At 49.1% G+C, this 23,387-nt stretch overlaps 1 protein-coding gene across 11 annotated transcripts in view; it reads left to right on the top strand.

The window, feature by feature from the left end:
* Window positions 1–23,387, top strand: part of LOC122392736 (lethal(2) giant larvae protein homolog 1-like) — an 83,302-nt gene that overhangs the window by 32,510 nt on the left and 27,405 nt on the right. For 6 of the 11 annotated variants that reach the window (XM_043387968.1, XM_043387966.1, XM_043387974.1 and 3 more), the window contains exons 5-11: window positions 15,196–15,280; window positions 18,082–18,191; window positions 18,667–18,810; window positions 19,715–19,892; window positions 21,654–21,847; window positions 22,216–22,382; window positions 22,661–22,881. In XM_043387968.1, coding sequence (XP_043243903.1) covers window positions 15,196–15,280; window positions 18,082–18,191; window positions 18,667–18,810; window positions 19,715–19,892; window positions 21,654–21,847; window positions 22,216–22,382; window positions 22,661–22,881 — 1,099 coding nt within the window. The remainder of the gene's footprint in view (window positions 1–15,195; window positions 15,281–18,081; window positions 18,192–18,666; window positions 18,811–19,714; window positions 19,893–21,653; window positions 21,848–22,215; window positions 22,383–22,660; window positions 22,882–23,387) is intronic. The other 5 variants (XM_043387967.1, XM_043387969.1, XM_043387972.1 and 2 more) reach the window with 1 other exon arrangement.

The following is a 23,387-nucleotide window of genomic DNA, read 5'->3' as shown; positions in this document are numbered from 1 at the left end:
GGTTTTCTCATCACTGCTGGGGACGCATTGGCGATAGAGTGCTGAAGCCGGAAAGTTATTACAAGTTATCTAGTTGATTTATCTTGTGACATCAAATGAACTTTCATATAAGGTCACTTTACTGAACTATGACGTCACGTAAGTGAGCCTATCTAATGCTTAAAAATGTTACTATTGCGAAACGCCAAACAATAGTTTACGGAGAGAACGTATCTAATTCACGCATTCTTTGCAAGGTCCGATGCTTTAGTTTTGCTGGTGGGCCTTGCGTGACGTCATAATGACGCAACGCCATTTATGACGTCACTAACGCTGATTGAGTCGAGAGTTTTTCGTTAATAGATTCCTAACAAAATGACGACATTGAGGGGAGGGACATCAATGTACTGAGAATGAGCTGTCGAATCGACAGATACTTTTGCCGTAGGTCGGTATTATCTCAATTGACGAGTTTCGGGACCTGAAATATTTTGCCAGATAACGAAATGACGGTTCTGCGACCATTTAGGGGATTTATTGACCGAAAATTGGATCCCTGCCTCAAGGCATTTGACCTGACCTCAGAGGTCACCGGTTGCTGGAATGATAAAACTTGGTTTGGAAGAGGTCAGCTTAAGATGTTTTCCTCAGATCGAGGCCACATCAAAACCGCTGAGGTCAAGAAGCTGTTCAAATGAGGCCATTTCAGCCGTTTTCACGACGGATATCAGACGAATCTAGCCAAATCTTTTACTACAGCTATTTTCATAACGTAATTTTATTCTTATGCTTGAGTAAAAAGTAACGACTGATAATTTGATAAATAAGGTCAATAAGCAACTAGCGCAACCTAAGCTAAAAACAATTAAGAATCAACTATGAACCAAATTTGACCAAATCCCATCAAATAGGTATCAGTTAATGTGTGTCAGATAACCGTCGTGAAAACGGCTATTGTAAGTATATGATTCAGTTCAGCAGGGTTCCCTGAGTTCACTGGTGGCTTATTCGACTCGTTAGATAAATTCCATTCAGTCATTGACAAAAAGAAAACCGATGATCTCACACGACCGTACAATATAACGGCATATGTATATGGCGCATTGCAAAGTCCTCAATGCAAAACCTAAGAATCGCTCATCGCAAAAGTGTATGAAATCACGATTACAGGCGTTTGAGATGGGCTTGGATCATTTTCGGCATCCAAATAACAGTTCAAATGTTTCAATATTTCCCATTGACTTATATTAGTGAAGTCACGTGACAAGCTTGACTTCGGGTGAAAATTTAGGAAAGTTAGGGGAATTGATGTTGTGAAATCTCAAGAGCCGTTACTGCCGTTACTAGTGTCATCCCCTGCAAAAGGTTCCCTTACACTGAGAGTACAGTGCAAAGCTGCAACTTTTTGCATTATTCCGAGGTTTATTTGTGACGTCATATGTCAGTAAGCTGACCTGAGCCTGTTCTGTTGGTGTCAACAGATTCGGAATGTCAACTTTCAGCTCTCCAGCCTTACACCACTGCAAACAATATCGAGAAAACCGTTGGGGCTGCAGTGCACATCAAACCCTCCCCTTCGGCCGGGTGAGAATAAAAACCTAGGTACTATGAAAGTGAATGTTAGTGAAACATGGAGCATCCCAAGCCACTAGCTACCTCGAAATGCATTAATTTCAAAACGTTAGAGATGCTTCCAGTTTCAAGAAAACAGAATTCAATATCGGCGAGTTTTCAAGTACTTGTAATTTTTTTCACCCCCGCCCACTCTGACCTGGTCACGCCCCTGGCAATTGCAATCAATTACCTTCAAATGCCGCATTTTGGTACTCAATTTTTTTTGTGGCAAATTTATTCATCAAAATTACTGAAAGTCCGTTATTACAAGGACAGAGCGAACTTCATGCGATTACTAGCTAGAGCCTTCAGCCTTCTCCTCATTTAACTCTAACACAGCCTCGGCTCTTATGAACGGAAGTTGTGTAGGTATGTCCGGCCACAATGTCCGATTAGCAATTTTGATAATTCCTAACGTTTCATTGGCGGATCGAGCCGGACGTTTTTTTCGGGGGGGGGGGGGGGGGCAAATGGCCGAAATAGCCCCTTCCTTTCCATGCCCCGCGCAATGTTAAAACTCGGGTTTTTGCGGGGGGGGGGGGTAAACGGGCTTTGGGGGGGAGCATGGCCCTACCCCCTGGATCCGCCAGTGTAACGTTTCATCAGTGCAAGCTGCTTAGAAGCATATCAGAATTACATGCGAGGCGGCCGATAACAGTGTTCAGCTCAATTTTTTTCCTGCCTGAACAATGTTCGAAACTACAGCGAAAGTGAAGCAAACATCATTCAATAATCGCATGCCTGGTCTGTTAGTGTGAGTGCCAGGCTTTTATTTCTAATTTTCATGAAACAGTTCGAGGATATGTGGGTAGGAGAATGATTGGCTCTGGAAGGCATCACCAAATGTTCCCTTTTACTACAAACATTTTCGTAAACAAAAAATTATATAAAAAGTTAAAGGCAAAACATGTCTCTAATTTTTTGGACATTAAATTTCCATATCCAGAGGCATCTTTTGGCATAATATTTTTGTCAAAAATTAAATGGCCACCTTTTGAAAATCGAAAATCAAAAATTCATTATTTCAAAAAATCTTGCAATTTTGAAAATTTTCAAAATATTTTGGTTAGATAATTTTCTACTGTCAATGAGGATTCCAATGATATGCATATTAATGTAGGTTACTGGCTATATTTTTTGATAATACGAGTTTAAAAGAGGGTTACTCTGGGCATTTTGAAAAATGCCTCTGGCTATAACTCGTAAACCCTTCGTAGTATAACGCTAAAAATAAGAGATTATGAATCTACGGTACGGATAACCCTATAGACGCAATTTCATCAAAATCTGAGAGGTAGGGTGTTATGGCTTGGTCGATCTGTCGTGGAACGCCCCAGCTGGAAAGGCACTGTATTTTCTAGACAGTACGGTATACATAAAGTGGCTCCCCGCGTGCCGTGGCCCTCTGGCTTGGCAGTTATGTCTGTCAAGCTGCGAGGACAACCACCAGCTGTCCCAACACACAGTTTGTTTTTTCTGTTCCTGCCTGAGTTATTCTCGACAAACTACCGCAAACATTGCTAATGCAGAATTATCGGTCCATCCGCGCCACACGCTTTCCTGGTAATCAATTGATCGCACTGAACGGTGATCACTAATCAATATCATGTATCGTACGCTCTTTTGAGCAGTTACCTCTAGTCTTCCGCCCCGTTAGTAACCGGTGATTTATCAAAGTCGCTTTGTGATCGCCCATTTATCGATATCTACCGCTTGTGACCGGCTGTTTACCGAAATCCCCTAGTCACCAGTGCCGCCTCTGGTAACTAGCTTTTTTATCGCAATTCCCTATGTTACCAGGCTATGCCGCTATTTATCGCCGCGTGGTGCCCCGAGTTTCCCCGTCGAGTCCGCCGAGCCCTGTCCGTCGTTCCCAGCAGGATTACGATGCCTCAATCGGCAGTTATTTTTGCCGACTTGGTCCATTTCCACTGACATTTGCTGCTCGTGTACCTCGCCCCGCTGATCGTATGAAGCCGATTATGTAGCTGACTCAGACGCAGTTTTATTTGCCACCTACGGGTTGCGAATGACGTGGTAGTTTTTTTTTTTTACCCCGACCGTTTCACAAACAAACTAGCCAGGTCGGTCGCGCAGTGAGTCGTTATGTAATAACGTAACGGTGTTCGTTGTGCATGATGTGGGCTACGTCACGGTTATTACTTGATGCACCATGTGCACCGATGCAGTGTGCTGGGTGGCGTTGTAACGGGGTTTCTTCGCCTTTCGCGGACATTAGGGTGATGCAAATGTGGATTGATAGGAAAATGCTTTTACTTGTGCTACATGACGTGGAACGCTGAAAACCCATTTTATGGATGTATTCCTAAATATATGATATGATGATGATATGATGATTTTCCTGGGGTATCATGCGAAAACAAGTAATAGTGGCAAATGTAGTGGTGAGAATGTTACGGACTTTAGCCTGATGTTTGTTGCTATCTTGGTGCAGTTTTTGATTGAAGAAAAGCCTCGTGACTTTTATATGTTGCAATGGTGTTAGGCTGACATGATATAAATCCACTTTCTGTATAAGGTAGTCCGAAACCCGCACTGTTGAGTCCTTCCCTACTGCCTCTGCATTGGGCACTGCAAGTTCGCGTGCACCGTATAGCGGACATGGAGTAGTGTCAGTGCCTCCCCCTCCCCTCCCCAGAGACTGGTGGTGGTCAGGTGGGGCCTATTTCTGCCCGGTTTACCTCCACTGTAAACACAGACCCGGTCCCAGTCTGTCGGGGTAAACTACAGAGGCGGCCGGCACGGAACATGGCTGGGGTGGGCTGACGACGAAACTGACTGATAGAACAAATATAAAGAAAAAGGACAAATCGACGAAACATTGAATTTATGAGTTATAATGAATCACGATCGCTCAGTTGAAGGGTGTCGTAAAGCATCAAAACAGATTCTTTTTTTTCGGCTGTCCACTTGTCATTCACTGTCTTGCTGGCCGATTGTATGACCGTGCTCTTCGCTGACCCTGCTGCTTCACTGCCCAGTGTCCATTGTCATACAGTAATGCTCTATGTAAGCCATGCTGTCGTGCTCTTTATTGGCTTTGCCCCCCTGTTCTCTCGTGCCTAGACTGTGGATAGTTTCCTACTGTGGCACTGTCATACTATACCACAGTGGGTCATTCTACCTTACTGTCGTGCCCCATATTGGCTTTACCGCCCTGCCGGCCGTTCCACTAGCCCCGCCGTGCCGGGACTGTGGACAGTTTCCCACGCGGCGGTACCTCCAGCCTGTGGTCACGAATCACGACTGGTAACCGGAGTGGCGTGGGACTCGACGGACGCTGCCTGTGACGCGCTGACGTGAAGGCCGGTGACGTGGTGACAGACTGACGTGTAGACCCAGTGACGGGCTGATGTGACGGGTTCTGATATAGTGATGCGACCGTGATGTTTGATGTTACGCCTAAACAAGGCTCATAATGTGTCAATGGTGAGGGTGGCGTTGGCGTATTGATATCGTCCTCACTCAGGTCCTTAAGCCCGTTGTTCGCTTGTTTCCTTGGTCGCTTGCTCCCTTGGCTGCTTTCCTGTCCTGCCGCTGTGCCGCGCCTATTCGGTGCTTGTGGCTGTGCTTTGCCAATGTGGTTGCTAGGGAGTCAGACTGACGTGCCTCTGCAACCGCCAATGCTACAGCACTTGTGACATCTGTGACACAGAGTGACACGTCATTGACACACCAGTGACACACGGTCCCAGTGCACACACGGGTGTGCCACAGGCGGCCACAGCTGTGTCGGAGTCGGCGCTGCCTGGGGAGTGGAGGGGACAGGTGGTCGGGTGGGCCACGCCCCTGCCGCTCCAACCCACGCCCCTGTCACTCCACCCCACCCCTGCCTACTTCGGTCTCTTCCTCGCCCTGTCCGTCCCCGTGAAAGCTTGTCTTTTTCCGGTGGTCCTGGCACGGTGTAGATTTGCCCTGTTGGTGGTGCCGATGAGAAAAAAATGAATGAAAAAAAAACGGGATATTGGAGCTGGGAACCAGGTAGCTCCGGGCGTGTGTTAGGTAGAGTTGCGTGGTCACTAGCCGTTCACTCGTATGCATCTGTAAGCGTGGCCATGTTTCTTTCTGTTGGTGCTCAGTTTGAACAGATGAGGTTCGTAGGAGCGTTACGGCTCCCACATCTTATTTTCGTTTGATATTCAACGGTGGCTGCAGACTGCAAAGCGGGTGAATGTCCCGGCGTTTGGACCAAACGACAGGTCACAGCGCTGCTGAGTCATGGTGGTGCTGAACTCTAGCCGTCTGGTCAAACCGCCGTGGTTTTCCTGCAATATTGGTCAACAGCTGTGGCAACTCAGCGGTGTGAAGCAGCTGGTGACAGCTGACGGCAGCTGCTTGGAGTTCATGACGGCTGTTGGCAGCCAATGGGAACTGCTGGTAGTTGGGAGCAGCTTACAGAAGTTCGTGACAGCAAACGCCAGCTTGCGGCAGCTGTTGGGGTCTCACCTGATTTGGTGGCGGCTCATGATTAGTTTACGGTAGCTGATGGCAGCGGGAAGCAACGCCAGTTCGCAGCCTCAGGCTCCGCGTCCCAGCCTCACTACCTGTGTGGGGAGTTGAACTGACCGCGGTGGTCCAAGGTCAGACTGCAACGAACCCAGACCCCGGCAAACGGCACGCTCCTATCCTGCTCGTGACCCAGGCTGCTGACGGTTCGCCGAGACGGAGACGGAGAAAGGGTAGGAGTAAAGTCGGGTCAAGAATCCGAACAAAGCCCCTTGTGGAAAAGTCAAAAGTACCCGAGGACATATCTGGGACTTGTTGCTTTGCTGACCAGTCCTGTTATGTCAGGTATGGAGCTGTGTGAAAACTGAGCGTGGTCGCTACTGGCGTCATATAACTTCATCATTGTGACGCCTGTAAACCCAATCATTGGCTTGGACGTCACTTGCTGTGTGCGAAAGAGACCTTATAAATAGGACTGGGACTGGTTTCCTAGACTCGGCAGCCGCGACCACCGTGACACCCGCTCCGTCACGACCCGACCCGCGGACGTGACGGCTATGACGTCACGTTACGTGGCGTCTCGCGGCGTGCCCGGCGGAGCGTGACGCCACGCGCGCCGTGACGGCCACTGCCCCCGTGACGCGGCGTGACGGTGACGCTCCCCCATCCCCCCCCCCGCCGCGGCGGACGGACGCGCCGAGATCTTGCTTCCGGCTCATAGAAGCCACACATACACATTCTGCTGTTGGTCGAATTAGGCACGGAGTGCATCCTATTTGTAAGACGACTGGCAGGAGGTTATTTGAAAAGGGCATTAGCTTCTTCCTGTTCACATTTTATGTTTCCGTTTGTGGTGGTCTTTAAACCAAGTTACCAGCAACAAGCCGCTTAGGGTGGCTCGGTGTCTTATCCTCCCTGATTGTTGCGTATGATGGCGATTTCCTGTTCTGCTATTTTTCGTCGTACTCGTACCTACTACCTACGCCTTTTTGACACAGCTGCGAGGACTTTTTTTAGGTGATGCTCCCTAAGCTGATGCCTGGACGAAGGTTTCGTAGAATTGGGTGGTGATGGGCATTGTGCCTGCATTCATAAGTTGAATACAGTGCCTGTCTTCGTAAATAAGGTACCTACAGCATGCCGGCCTCCACAAGTCTGGTGCATTGGTGCAACGCCCGCAACACTGTTCAGCCTGCCGTTCCGAGACCACTGTGCTGTGGTTGGCCCTGCTACCCTGTTTACCTGGCTTTACACCTGCCCAACCCTCGGCGATACCCTATCTGACGGCTTACGTTACCGGCGAGGTGTTGGCGCCACGCCCAGCGTTTTCAGTTAGCCACGCTATCGATATCCGCGCCTATATGAACGCTCTTGTGAAAATCACCTCCCCATCGTGTAGAGATCACCCAAACACGGTGGATTTTAGAGCCGCGCTCGGGGTGTTGGCAGCCACTAGAAGGGGGTCACAGGGTCAATATTTGCCGTGTCGGCCGATTGCGCAGCTGGGTTTCTTTGGAACGGGGAGCGTCTATGGGATAAACATCCTTTGGAGTCGGCGCGCCCGCTCGATTGGGGCGTTATCTTCGAGCGTGTGGGGAGTATTGGATGGGGTGTTAGGTGTGGTGGATGCAGGTGTCGGGCTTTTCACTCGGCGGCAGGGCAGAGTCATATCGTTGGATTTAAACGTCGGCGTGCCCACTGTCCAGCTGCCTCAAGGCTCGGGACTTTTGACGTAAGGCTTGTCAGGATGGCCGAGGTCCTGGTCAAATGATAAAATGGTATTCGCTTTGTAACTTAGAAATGGAGCATAGCTAGCTGGCTCATGCATCGGTCACTTTCGATGCCGGGCCACTAAGTGACTCGGGTCGTCGCAATGTTGGCCGTGGGTCCACGTTGCCGTCTTGGAATCACCAGCCATTTATTTGTCATCCAACTCTGGCTGGCCGATGGGTCTCAAAGCTCTCAAACTCTCAAAGCCTGACCACGGACCGCGGAAAATATGTATACATGGCTTGTTTCTAGCTCGAAGCCTGCATGACCGCGGACCGCTGTTGAGGAGTCTGCGGCCGTCTCGTCGGACCGGGGACCGGCTCTCGGCTCGGGCCACCCCGGCCGGCAGCCCTCAAGGCCACGGCGGCGGGCCGGGCGCCGGGCGGCTGTGTTATGGGCAGCTACTGGCACTCCACTGTTGGCTGGCTTCGTGGACCCGCCCACACCGCCGCCGCAGGGGAGAGGAGAAAAACGGAAAGGAAGGAGGGGCTGGAGTTGTTGATGATGCAACTGGGGATCCAGCCCGGGGCGGGAGGCAACCGCCGTGCTTACATGTCGATTCTGTTCATAGATTGCTTTGGACTTAGTGCTGAAAATCTTGTTTTTGAGATTCGAGGGTGCCCTTTCATTTGCTGGGTCCCCCAACTTCAGCTACAGGAACGGCGTTGTAGAAAACCTACCCTGTTGTAACGTCAGGATAGAAACGTTCACTGACGCTGAGCACATCCTCTTCCACAGCCTAGTTAGTTCACAGAGGAGCTTGTCCTGAGCCGTCGACAAGGCCCTCGCTAGTTTCGGCAGACGGTCTCAGCCGCGCACCGGCCTGCCACGCCCACCTGACCTCCCCCTCCCTCTCCCAGCCCTCCCCCATGGCCGGATCGCGGCCTCATCTCGCGAGTCCCAGAGGCTCTCAAAATTTGTCCTCCGTACGCTGTGAGACCTGGCCAGCGGTGTGTAGATTGAGAGCCACACAGGTGTGAATAATGAATTTGCTAGTTGGGAGCGTCTAGCCGCCTGGTGGTGGTAGTTTGAACTAACGTCGGATGGCGGTGGCCCCTCTGGCTCGTCTACTAATGAATCACCGAGGTTCTGATGAGATTGGCGACGAGTCTGCGTGTTTCAGGTGTCAGCTCGTCAAACTACGTATCTAGCGACCCGTCAGAGGTGTCAGATGACGTAATGGATGACGTCGCTACTCATCATTCGACCCAAATTTATTTGTTTTGTTGCGAAAAAATCTACGCCACATTTTAAAAACGTGATGTTTATTTGATCCATCAATTTATCGGCTCCCAGTTAGAAACAGGGAGTCATTTTTTAAATTATGACAGTCACCATGGCGTCAGGTCCGCAGTGCTGTCAGCTGTCATATCGATCCCGATCAGAGACGACTGTCACCTGTATCAGCTGTGTCGGGCTGAGCTGACTGGTGTCAGGCGGTTTCAGCTCTGTGTAAGCTGTGACAGCTCTGTCGGGTGGACCAATGTAACCAAGCGACCGGTAATGGTGGTCGCTGCGCAGCCAAAAAATATTCACCCCAGGTATCAATGCGCACCATTAACTGATATACGTGGGGTATAGCCGCCCCGCTGGGGTCGCTGGGGCCCATAACCTCTGTCTGATAGGAGGGGGAGGAGGGTGCTGGCCCGTGCCGTCGACAGGCCAAATGTTTACAGACGCCCACCAGACGAACCCGCCTGTCTGTCTGTCTGTGTGTCTGTCTGTGTGTCTGTCTAGGGGCCTCTGTCTATGGCGGCGACAGGCCGGTGACTCAGCGATAAGCGATGGCCCGTCCCGCCGCCTACGACCGGTGTTGTCACTTTCACGACGCTTGTTTTGCGAGCTTTTGGTGGAATAACTGGCGATTTGCTAATTTTAGAGGTTCAACAAAATCATACGTCATCATCATGCGTTAACTATATACTTGATGATGAATGCAATCCGTCAAAAATGTACCTGCATTGGTGAGCAATATAGGTGCAATGTCATCTAACATCTAATGTCGCTTCACATCTAACGTCCCCAAAGTTTGTCTTCCAAAGCCACTGATCCACCCCGTCCAGACTCCAATCCCTCCCATGTCTCCACTCCCTTCTCTCCCCTCCGTGCCGGTCATGTTTGTCCAATTTCGGTAAACAATGACCTCAGAGGAGCCGGCGTGGTGCCAGTCGAGTTCGTGACTTTATCCTCTCTCCTCTCTCCGCTCTCCTCCTCTGCTCTCTCATCCCATCCCACCGTCTGATGGGCGCCTTTGAGGATACGTGTACCATATACAGGCAATGGTAATGCAGACGAAGGCCAGGACGCGGATGTGTTTTTGTTTAGGGACAGGTGCTCCCGCCTCCCGGTACGGTGCTCTCTAATGCACTGATGATGTGGTTGATATGAGTTATACTGGTGCATTGTAAGCAGGTGTTTGGGGTACGGATATGACCTTGTACTCAGGTAGACACGTGGTAGTAAACAGTATTTACGGCAATTTGTTGCATGAGTTGGAGTTGTTGCATGCGATCGAAACCGTGTAATGCATGGGCACGGACAGGACGTACGGTTACGCGTGAAGGACAACCAACACAACACACAACAACACTCAACATATAAACACGAAGTCAACATCAACAGTCGTTTAATATTCTTATGAAATGCTTTATTGATGGCATTGATGGCACGCATACTCTTGTTGGGAGGTTATGTGCTGCTCCGACAAAGTCACTCATGCTCACAGCTGGTCAGAAGGTTGGTCACTATTCAGCCCACACTCCCTCTGCCTCTCCAGGCCAGTCCATCAGCGGCAGTTAGAGCGGCTCACCCGTACCCAGCGGGCCCATTTCGCGGGCATTTCGTTAATTGAACGCTGAGTGGAGTGGTCTGTCTCGCACTGAGACGCTTGGAGAAGGAGGTCAGGCGTGTGTTTCATGGTGAGAGGTGGGGTGGGGTTATCAGCTGACCTGGAGGTGTGGCAGCTGGATCCTGTCGAGGCTAGCTTCTACACAGGTGTTTGGGGAAAGGGAAGGGGGAGTTGGCCTGGAGGTGGATGCTAGGTTAGGAGAGGAAGAGGCTGGTCTATGGGAATGAGGCAATGGGGTGGCTGGGGAAAAGGGAAGATGACTTCAGGCGTTGGGCAGGTGCAGTGTGGTGGCTTACTTTGGAGGGAGTCGAGAGTCTGTCTTTAGATGGGGCAGTGAGATAGCACGGATGCTGGAGAGGGAATACTGCGGCTGGGGTATTGAGCTGACTTGGGAGGTAACTAGAGACTGTTTGTGGATGGCCGTTCTGGGCAGGGAGGGACCAGATGTCGGCCTTACGAAAGGCAGAGGTCACGACCGGCTGACGTAACCCGCCGATAGTCCGCCCCTACTGCCTCCGCCAGGCCGGCACGACTGGCCCTACGGACACGGAGATGAAACGCCCCGACCAGCCGCGGCAGAATTCCGGTATATGCATATGGAATAGAGGCTGACAACGCTCTTGGATACGATGGTGACTCACGGACAACTTGGTTTACTAGAACATGGATGCGCGCCGAGGTTTTTCACTTTGCCTTCCCCCGCCGGTGTCGGGTCGTGGATCTCCAGGGGTCTCCAGAGGACTCCCATGGTCCCTGTAAAAGTCAGTTGACACCGGAGACTTAGGTCCCAAGGGAGCCAATCGCCTCGATCGGCTCCTTTCCACAGCAGCGCCCGGCCTGAACCAAACCCTCCCGATCGTTTTCCATCCAATCTACGAACAATCGGCTCCCTCCCATCTCAGATTGGACCGTCTGCGAGCCGAGATTGTAGCAGCAGCGCCGAATTCACCCACAAAAAGCAGCCGAGACGGAGCACGCAGGCGGCGCTTTCTCCCTCCATCGTGAAGTGGTTGAGATTGCGGCATCGTGGTGTTGCAGCAACACATGTGCGCGAGAAAACGTGCAGTTTGTCAGTGTTTATGTGCGGCTTGGGGTGAATTTTTGGACGGGGAATCGGAATGGGGTTGAGGTCACACCAGTGTCAGAAAAGTGGTTTGGGGATCTAAGTTCGCAGACTAAAATTTTGAAAAGGTCGCAGAACAAAGTTGGAACTTAGCTATGGTTACAAATTTTTAATGAAGCTACTGCATTATATCAGTTTCTTTTTAGCATAATGGGCAGAGATTGTTGAAATGCAGCACATATCAAAGTGAAACACCTGCACATGACCAACATGCAATGGTAATCATTAAGCAGGCACCTCACGAGATGCCAGATCTGTCTACGATAGCAATGTAGGTTGTAGGTTGTAGGTGTTAGGCTTGTAGGTTGTAGGCTAGTAGGTAAGGTTAGGTCAGGTTAGATTATGTTTCAGATCTGGCATCTCGTGAGACGCCTGCTTAATGAATCCACATGCAATCTTGTATCTACTTAATAGGCAGGTAGCCTACATTGCCATTGCTCAAGTATAATGATGCATACCTATATAAATATTAATATTCACATTTGCCTAATTTTAACAAGGGAAATCCAAGAACATATCATAACTAAATGCAAGAAAACAATCTGAACCCACCAGTAGGCTACTAATGCAAATGTGAAAGCAGCTACCCTTGGATATCACTTTCTTAGCCTAGGTAGAAGTGAAGGTATAATCAAGAAGGGGAGAAGTTAGACAAACTGAAACACATGGTTTATGTTAAGTATTACCATTACCAGAGCTTGTTACAAAAATAGACATGAACAATCCCACCTCAGATTCCTTGAACGAAGATTGTCGAAGTCGAATGAGTCTCAGTATCTCAGCCTTGAAACAAAAATCATATTGTTGAGTATGAAAAAAACGAGAAAAATTGCACATAAACATTTAACTATTAAATTACCCCACGAAATTATACTTCTTTACAATAACTCACGCAAATTGCGAGACTAACCCGGCGCAGTCGCGTAAAAGCGCGCGTACACGCGCCAGACAGCGCTGCCTAGTCTGAGAATGTATTTATTTTTTAAAAAGTATTTGCTGCTAGTTAAGTTCATTGCCGAATGACAAAAACGATTTTGATGTTCAATTTATTTTAATACAAAATTTAATGAATAATATGCAGCACAAAATAATGCCTTCGGTCGATTTATTACAAGATAAGATATCTTACTGCCATGAGTTCGAGAAAAATAAAAAAGTCATTTTTTGTGTAATTCAGATGGGAAAAGGGCATCAAAAAGACAATAACTGTTTATTTTGTTCATTTTAATATCATTCACAAAAATTTTGCCATAAATTCGTCCAAGTTCTCTTATGCCGGCACCAAAAAGGTGATACCTCAAAAGACCCTGTCACTTATTATCCCCATACGCATTTTTTTGCTCATTTTTACGAAACAAAAACTATTCTATAACTTTTTCCAATCAATTTCCATTCTAGCCATATCTTGTTTTGCAATGAATGATGTCTAGGTGTCTTAAACGATCCAAGTGAAGCTGACCTTAGCAGGCACGGAACGACCCCGCGCAGACTATCGTAAAATATGGGCATCACACGTTATAAAATTGCTAAATTTTGACATTTTTGAAAAGAAAAATCTTTTTTACATCTACTGATATCATATTTTCATACTTTACTGCAATTGGGAACTTTTACCAGGGGATAGTCTGCCACCACGGAAACACCAAATATGTTCTGCGAGAACTCAGAAAAAGTTTGCGCCCGGTTGCGTTATGAAGGGAGCCGGGCGGGGAGCGAGCTTGTTGGTGCGGCGATGGCAGTGTTTTAGACGTCAAAAGGCCAAGGCTTATGACTCGTCTCCCATGACTCGCGTGTTATTTTTGTGATTTGTTTGGTACCTTCGTTTGATTTGTGTGAGAATGTGATTATAAAGGTAGGATAGGTGTGCTGATATATGTATTATGGGTAATATGCTTATCCAGTACCCATAATTTTCTGATAGCATTTAGGTACTACTCACTAGCTTGGTATATGTGTCATTTCTCAGAACAGTGTACATGTAAATTAATCAAGCTGAGCTTTTCAGATTTATCTCACCTGACTACGTAAAGTTTGCATATCCATTTGGGGCATTGCCCATTTACTACTCACTAGCTTGGTAGTGTTGTTTCTCAGACCAGTGTACGTGTAAATGAATCAAGCTTTTCAGGTTTATCTCACCTGACTACGTTATTAACTTGAACTGCTGTTGCCTGTCAGTTAATTTTTTTTAAAGCATTCACTACTTTGTAGGTACTGCATGCTAATATGGATATGAAATCGAGCTTTTCAGGTTTATCTCACCTGATTACGTTAAGTTTGCATGTCCATTGGGGCATTGCCCATTTCCAGCTCCTGCATGCTGTGTAGTCCTTCATTCATATCATACGTGTTGAACCAGATGTTAAAAGAGTGACAAAATTTTCAACATTTGTATTATAAAATACAGGATAAATTGTTAATGCACACACTGTGTGATCACAATTCACAGATCACCTGTTCATAACACATCACAGTTGATGGGCTTCAGGCTGCCGATCAAATACCAGTTATATCTATCAATCTAATATACCAGTGAAAGTTTTGCCAACAGCTGTCAGCTGGTGAACCAAGAGTAGCAGGCGGTGCTGGTTCTTGGGAGTAGGTCAGTAGTTTGTACTGCATTCTATTCAGGAGTCCAGGTCTTTATCCAGTAGCCATGGAGACTGGAGAGAGATGACTTAATCTGCTGAAGAAGAAAAATCAGTCAAAATGGGTAGGCAGTTGGGTTTTTATTAAGTGACCCATTGTGAAATGCTCCATCAAGCCTGATAATGCTGACATAGATGGGTAGAGGTACTTTGTTGCACAGAAATCATCTGTTTAGGGAGCGTTTGCTCACAGAACAAAAATTGCTTTTCTTTAGTCAAAACTTTTCGCAGAACAAATCTTCCGAGTTCAAGAAAACTTAGAAACGGGCCACTTTTCTGACACTGGGTCACACCGACCTTACAGCATTGGGCAGTGGATGTCTAAACGAGGGATCATTTCCTCATAACCTTACAACTGTGATACAATTGTAGTTGCACAAATCGCAGGCGTTGCGTGTTACAATTCATTGATGAGACGGAAAATCATCTACCAAACATCTATCAGGTGCACAGTGCACACGGGTGATACCAATGATTACGCAATTCGTATACAAAGCAGTGGCCGGTTTGATCCAGCTTGGTCTGGCTGGTTGCCCGAATCACAACTACTTACTGTTGAACAATGCTTTTCGTTCCGTTGTATTCGTGAATAATTCAGCTGGGCTGATGCACCTAAGCTTATAACAAGTTTTTGTCCTGGTTATTGCCCAGGGACTGCCTGTGTTTTCGATGCTGATTGACATTCCCGTGTTATACACCTTCAAATGCCTGCGAACGCCTCATTTCCTTAACCAGCTCTGATACAGTTATGGACAGCCCGGTGTGGAGTTCTACGGACAACACAAGAACGTGGAGTCTGCCGTGCGACAGATCATCTTCCTGCCCAACCAGGTGAGATTGTGGGCCGAGCGGGGCGGCAGGATCATAGAGATGTTGAACCGTGAGGGTTTGGTGAAGGTGGCTTGTCGTTGAACGAACTGTGGATGTGTGCAAGGCTGATGGGGGCTGAGTCTTAGTTGTCTGTTTTGGTGGTGTGGGCATGACCCGTTGTTTCCCATCGTTACTAGTTCATCGATTAATCGATTTTTAAAACACGTACTTTTTACCCATAGGCAAAACATCGCTATTGCTTTTCATTCCGTATTGTCATTGTGTACTGTGATGTATTTACATCCTTAGCGAGTTATTCTGTGCCATCCCCCTCGTCTCGCCGCCCCCACTATTAAGCAGCCTCCCACCTGCTTTTCCTGCCGTCACCCCTTCTAACCGTGTTACTTTGATGGTATATCGTATCAGCGGAGACCTCAGGCTTGGTCCAAACAGAAGGCCTATCGTCCACTGGTGACCGTAAGTGTTCGTGACCCGCAGCTTGGTAGCACCAGTAACACGCCCATGACCTGACCTGACCTCGGCTAACCTGACGTGACATGGCTGAGGGGTTCGGATTAGGGCTGTATTGGCCCTTCACCTTGAAGTGTGCTCTGATTGAGGTTCCTAACCTTCACACACAACATACAGTTGTTTTGCAGAACATTATATTAGAGCTACTAGTGGCTACTCTAAAAGTTTCTTTTAGAGTGTCTTTACGTAGTGCGAAGGTTTTTTATGCGTGTGTTTGTAATTCGTGTGGTGTGCGTGTCGGGAATTTATTATGACTATACAGTGGTTTTTCTTTCCATGCTTATTTCTTTCTATACGTTTTAATTCTTTCCACACGTCTAATATTTTGTGTGCTGTTCTGTGTGTGTGTGTTTGGTAGCTGATTCGGGTATATCCCCCAGTGTTCCGGATCATTGATCCACCACACGTGCCAACGCCCCTGAGGAATACCAATTAATAATTAATTGCCGAATCTCATGAAAATTCAAACTAGTTCCCAGAAGGTGAAGTGCTTGTTTATTTCTAAAACAAGCGTAAACGGGACGCCAGCCACTCAGGCGATGGCCCATTGCCCTAGATTGCTTAAAGTAGAAACATTTTTTTTAACGAAATGTATAATGCATATAGTTCGTTTTTTCTAAGTTCGACCCTCACTGTAAACATCTCTTTGAACACAGCACGAGAATTGGTAGCTGAATTACTGAGAAAACTCGTTGGCGCACAATGATTTCGCAGGCGATCAATTGTATCAAAATTATTTCTACCTGGCTTCTTTTTCCCAGACTCGCAGCTCGGTTTTTGCAGCCCCACAAGGATCGAGGACTTGTCAGGAAGTATAAGTAAACTATAAATAAATCGCACGGCGTTTAACGTAACAGTATATCATCGGTGTTACAAACTTATTTTGAAAATATTAATTCATATCTCCAACACAAAGTGCGCTAACCAGTTTTCTCAGTAATTCAGCTAGCAATTCTCGTGCTGTTTCCAAAAAGATGTTTACAGTGAGGGTCGAACTTAGAAAAAACGAACTATAGTAAAGTTGACTTTTGACAAGAAACATTGCTGTAGCGCTGCATTCGTTCCATGTTGCATGAGTTTTACCATTTATTACACACAACCATTTCATTTCTACATTTGATGTGGACCCCAGAAGACGGTAGCCTAATTCCTCCTCCCTGCCAAGTAAAACCCGATAAATATCTCGCAGACCAAAGGGAAGACGCCCACTGAACATGTGCCGGGAAAACACGGTGTTAGGTCACCGGCTGGCAGCCGCAGCTGCCAAAGTGGTCCCCCCCCTCCCCCCCCCGGGGGCAGAACGGTGCCGTGGGGGAGGGGAGGGGGTCACATTAGCCGAGTTCACTGCCGAGTTAGCCGTGCCTTCCACTTCGTAACCAGCTGGGGTGCTGGGAAATATCACAGCTAACAGCTCGCCTGTTGACAGTTTTCTAGTTTTCAAACTAGCGAGAAGGGCAAACTACATGCACGAATAAATAGTTCCAATAGGTATCTGTAATCTCTGTTTTGACACTTAGGCAAGCTGTTAAGGTTATGTTCCTCCGCCGAGCCACACTTACCAATGAAAATGCAATGCTCGGTCGCTCCCTCAATCAAGATAATGACAATAATTAGCGGGCATAGATTTAAAAGGTTTTGTAGTGTCCTCATTGTGTGTTCAGTGTGTTAGAGCGTGTGTGCTGTGCCTTCGTTGTGACTCGGTACATTTAACTCGAGAGCACCTATGTAGCTAGTCACACTGTGTCCCCACTAATAGCGCCCGGTCGCCAGAATGTCGCTGGGTCCTCACAATGCAGCCGTGTACTGTGTGTGTTTGTGTGTGACCTCACCATGTTTATGTTTGCGCCGCGCTGTTCTGTAGTCTGCCATCCATCCAAAGTGCCAGCGCGTACCGTTTCGCTGACGTCTAGCTAACTGGGTCTCTGTTTTTGCACGGGTCCCAGACGGGCGGCGCAGTTCTCTGAGCCGCATAGTTTCGCGAGAAAGACGCTGGCTGACAGACACCACCCAGATCCCCCCCCCGAACTCTCCGCCCCCCCCCCCCTCCTCGCCCGCTCGTGTCCCTTCCTCTCCGCCGCGGCGGTCAGCCAAGCGATGTCGTCATCTCCTCCCCTCCCCTCCCCACCGCGGTCTGTTTTTGTTCCGTGTCTGCTCCGGTTTTATTTCGTTAGTTATTTCGACCAGACTCGCCCTCCGTTGCCACTAGCCGCCCATAACACGTCGCCCGCGGCTGGTCACGTGCCCTGCCCTGTGGCTCTGCTGTATGGTCACGTGATGTGTGCGCCCGGCAGGGTCGGCTGGTGACCCATTGCGACGACAACACGCTGCATCTATGGGAGGTGAACTTTCGATCGGGCACCTCCGTGCTAGAGGAGGTCAACTCGACCACCATGGAGGGCAAGTGAGTGTGAAACTATCCCCTCCCCAACCCCAACAGAGGGGAAGCGAAAAGGGAGATGACGTCAGCGGTCGATCACGGGAGATGAATTTCTATTGTGGAGAGCTAGAGGCATTTGCGGCTTGTCTCTGTTCTTGTGTCAGAAGGGCTCAGCTCAGCTTATGTGAGCAGTAGCTGAGCATGAAAAGATTTCAACTTCCCTGCTGGTTGAATTATGATTATCGATTCAGCTTTTTATTTATATAGCATGGATGCCGGATATCTCGCTAAATTCAGGCGGCAGATATGAGATCAAGCTGTCTATTGTCAATATAAAAGTGACGCGAAGGTTTGGGATGTTCATTCTCTCGCAATCTTGCATTTTAGTTGATGCTATAAGTAATGCTGCTACGCTGCCGCTGGTCACGTAGGGTCTTACGTGTCGATAAATTTGTTCGCACCCCGATTCGCTCACGCCGGTGTGATCTCGTTTCTGCAGGCTGAAGACGATCTCAACGTGTTGTCTGGAGGCGTCTGGGGAGCACCTGCTGGTGGGTACTGAGGGCGGCAACATCTACCTGCTCAACATCGCCTCCTTCAGCCTCACCGACAACATCATCTACCAGGATGTCGTCATGCAGAAGTGAGACGCGAGGCCACAGGGAGGGAAGGACTTTGAGTTTAGGACGGACTAGATATACTGATACAGATGAATAAAAGATAATAGAAGACTGAAGAGTGATACAGCTTTGCCTTCCAGTAGGTAAAAGTGTGGACTGTTAAGTGTGATGACGTAAGGCGAGATCTTTCACAAGTCATGAGACTTTTGGTTTTGGTTTGATGTCACTCAGTGCCGGTTATCTCCGTCAGTTTTGAAATTGTTTATCGCTATCAGTCATTAGCATCCCCTTTTCTCCAGTCTATTCGGTTGACGTCGCCAAAGGACTAGTTTTCGTAGCCACAGACTCGACATAGTGTATGGTCTAGTAGCCTGTTTTGCTGGTTCTTGATCCATATGCCGACCCACGTTAGCGCAGTTCGTTTTTTTTTTTCTTGACCTTAATTTCATCTCATCCTATCGACCCGTTCCCAACTCATCTCCCGCCGGAACCCCGTATGTGTGTCTGTGTGTCCGTCTGGCACGGGGAGGGGGTGTTTTTCTCACCCCGAGACCGACCTTCCGCGGATCGTTAGCGCTCGCCAGGAAATTACACTCCCTCTCTTCCTCCCTCCCTCCACCTCTTCTTCTCCACTCACATATATACTGGGTTGGCTATAGTGTTACTTATGGGGCCTCATCTGTAAATGCGTTTGTTCTCCTAACTGGTGCTCATTTTTTGTTAAAGTTCTGTTATCGATAAGTTTTCCTTCGGCATATCTTCTACGGGCAGACCTGCCATATGAGCTAACGCTCTTCCAGTATGCCTATCCTCTCCTGCCCTCAGTGTATTATGAGCTACTATCCCGGCGTAGCTCTCCTGTCCTAGCCAATAACCTGACCTAAAGGCCTGTTTTGACCTGACCTCTACTCGCCTGCTTTCTTCCAGCGTACCCGACGACTACAAAGTCACGCCGGGCGCAGTCGAGTGCGTGCGCCAGCACCCGGTGTTTCCGGACAAGATTCTGATCGGCTACAACCGGGGTCTGATGGTGGTGTGGGACCGCAAACAGTTGAACGCCGAGCGTGTAGGTATTTGGGACCGCAAACTGGTCCATGGCGAGCAGGTACGGTGACGTGAGAACGGGGGAGGGGCGGCGCACCGGCCTGGGACGGCGGACGGCGGCAGCGGCGGCGGTGGGATGGTGTTCATACTTTATTAGGTTATTTGTAAGGGTGGGGTAGAATGCAAGACGGGGACTGACAGTCTGGCGTCACGGTGATCATTGTGCGGATAAGGATACCATGAGGATCGAGTTGGATATAAGGCTTCGATGTTTCATAAATGTGGTGAAGATGGGGTTTCCAGTAGAGCGGGGTTTTGGGGCGGTGACTGGTTGGTCAGTATCCCCCCTCTTCTTCGCTTGTCCTGTCGTTGCTGCTGCTAATGTAGTTGCTTTTGTTCCTGCTGCTGCTACATGCTTGTTAGATTTATACTGGCCGCTGTGAATCTCTGCCACAACCTGGGTAGCTACGGTAGTGAACCTACTCACCCAATAGCTCGCTAGCAGGCACCGGGAGATAGAGTAGAATAGAGTAGCGTAGAGCGCAACTCTCCAGCAACAACAGCAGCAGCAGCAGCATCCAGGGTACCTGTAGGAAGCAGTTAACTCAGATTGTGCTATCAGCAACAGCCTTTTGTAGAGTTGGCACTGTTTAGCCTGGGCATCGAAAGCAAGTAGGATTGCCGAATATCAAGCGAGCAAGCAGGATGGGGTGGAAGCTGAGTTTAGGTGGAGAGTCTGTTGATGAAAGTCCTGTCTGTAGATGTAGTTTTCTGGGTCGGCTCATTGGGGGTCTCAGGTCACCAGGTAATTCAATGGGGTGTGGTTGGGATTTATGGGAGAACGCTCTGCCCCGCCGCCGCTCGCCGCCGTCCGCCCGTGCTCGCGCCGGTCGGCCGCGTGTGCCGTGCTTGTGTCCGTGCTGTCCGAGAGTGGCACCCAGCTCAGCGACTCACCGGCCGGCTCAGAACTCACGGCTCAGCTCAAACTCAGCCCACTGACCGGGACCCGACTGCGCGGTTATGTTCTCTTAGAGCCGGCTTACACAGGGGTGTTTACTTGGACCCGCACTGTTTAGCATGGGCGGTGCATTTTGGTGCATTGTGCCTCCTAGTTTCCCGGCTTACAGGTTTGGTTAGCGTTCTGTTCTTTGGTTAGAATAGTTAATTATATGTTGCTTGATATTAACTCTTAAATAGCCGTGCTTTCTGCATAAAATGGCCGTGTCTTGGGCGAGATGTACTACCCCGGTTTTTAACTGACTGTTGAGTTCCCATTGGTTTATGTTATGCTTTGTCTTTGTTTCGTTGAGGCAATGTGATGTACTATGGTGGCAGTCTCGAGTGTGATTTGCTACGCATCTTGTCTTTTTATGCCTGTGATTCCCCCAGATGTGAGCCCAAATGTGTGTTTCTCTGAGTCGAGCTACAGCGCTACTGGACACAATAGATGCACAGTCGTTTTCATAATTCCAAGCAGACGTATTCTTGTATCGTCTTATTTTTAAGCATCAGTTTTAATTGGTTATGCTTATTTCAACGTTTGCCGTAGCATAAGCTTTGCAATGTCGATGTTCTTTCTTCTACAATTCACTGACTTAGGCCACAATGCAACCATTTCCTCAATACCCCTACGAACTGTGCAATTATTACCCCTCTACTGGGGATGTAACTTTCGGGCGTTGCACCTTTCTCTCGCTACCTTTAAATGCAGTGTAAAACTTCTTTCCCTACCTTTGCAAACAGTATAACTATTGTTCTTCTACCCTTACGGACGGTGTAACTACTCATACGGACGGTATAACTTTACTCCCCTCCCGTACAGACGTACGTGTGTAACCAATCGCTGGAGACGGTTTGCTGGTCGCGGGACGGCGCCGAGTTTATGTCGGCTCACAACGACGGCAGTTTCATCATCTGGAACGCCCGGAAGCTGAGTAAACCGGACGGTCCACATGCGCCCTACGGACCGTTCCCGTGCAAGAGCATGACCCGGGTCAGCTGGGTCACCACCGACAGGTCAGTGGGGGTCACTGGGGGTGGATAGAGGTCACGGGGATGTGTCGTTGAGGCCATGGGATACCGGTCACCTGGGTAGGTCACGGGTCACTGGGGGCTGACTACTGGCCATTGCAATGCAGAGAAGGGAATGGGTGCGGTGTAATCGTGTATTGCCACAGTGCTACCGAAATTGAGACAGAGACTAACTTAAACATGTATTTTATAGAATAAATAGTTTTCGTTTGAGATCATTGCTTGCCAGAATTAACATCTGCAGCTGGTTTTTCTGTCGTATCACCACTCTTTTACAACCTCGCTCTTGTTGCACACGTCACTAAGGTCGACTGTACCATACCCTCCCACTGACTGTTCGCCTTTCCGGACAGTGGCGACTGGGTGGTGTTTAGCGGTGGTATGCCGCGGGCCAGCTACGGAGACAAGCACACCGTGTCAGTACTGAAGCGTGACGCGCAGCGAGAGGAGGAGAAACATGTGGCGTTCGACTTCACATCGGCCGTGGTCGACTTTGTGCTGCTCGGCGGCGAGGGAACCGGTGGGTACAGCGAGTGGGGGGAGTCATGGGGGGTGGATCGGGGTCGAAAGGGGTGGGGGCTGGGCGAGGGGTGCTGCGGATTGGAGTTGGTGAACGACAGATGTAGAATGCGGACTGCGTTCACTCCGTACTTCGTAGAGGAGCGAATATGAGCGCTTTGGTTGTAGCTATACTGGATGCCTAGGTACTGACATACAGTACTGTTCTATATCTCACGAGTTTTGAAAAAAATGACCATTTTCTACCCTTCACTGACTCCCCCCCCCCCCCCCGCTCAGAGTCGAAGGAGGGTCCGCACACGCTGCTGGTTCTCGCCGAGGAGGAGCTGGTGGCGGTCGACCTCAGCTCGGAGGGATGGCCCACCCACCAGCTGCCCTATCTGAGCAGTCTGCACAGCAGTGCCATCACCACCGCCAGCTATGTGACGGACTGCAGCGAGACGGCCTACCGGCGCTTGGTGGCGGCCGGGGAGAGACAGAGGCAGCCCGCCAGTCAGAAGGTAAGGAGGGGAGAGACAGACAGAAGGATAGAAGGCAGGGAGGGGAGACTGAGGCAGAGGCAGCCGGCCAGTCAGAAGGTAAGACAATGGCAGAGACAGAGACAGAGACAGAAGGTAAACAGGGAGAGAGAGACAGAGACAGAGACAGAAGGTAAACAGGGGGAGGGAAGGAGGAAGAGACGGCCTACCGGCGCCTGGTGGCGGCGGGCGAGAGACAGAGGCAGCCGGCCAGTCAGAAGGTGAGGAGACAGAAACAGAGACAGAGACGGAGACAGAGACAGAGGCAGAAGGTAAAGAGGGAGAGAGAGGGAGGGAGAGACGGCCTACCGGCGCCTGGTGGCGGCCAGCCAGCGTGGCAGCCAGCGATTCAGAAGGTTTGCAGGCCGCTAGCCAGCAGGTGGGGGAGGGGGACGAATTGTAGAAAGGGGAAAGACAGCCGGTCATTTGGAAGAAACTGCTAGGGACGAGTGGCGGGGGAGAGAAAGTCCACCAAAAATAAAAGGCAT

The sequence above is a fragment of the Amphibalanus amphitrite genome, unplaced genomic scaffold (genome assembly GCF_019059575.1).
Source record: "Amphibalanus amphitrite isolate SeventyFive unplaced genomic scaffold, NRLGWU_Aamphi_draft 000499F_arrow, whole genome shotgun sequence".
Lineage (NCBI taxonomy): Eukaryota > Metazoa > Arthropoda > Thecostraca > Balanomorpha > Balanidae > Amphibalanus > Amphibalanus amphitrite.
This window is presented reverse-complemented; position numbering and strand designations above follow the sequence as displayed.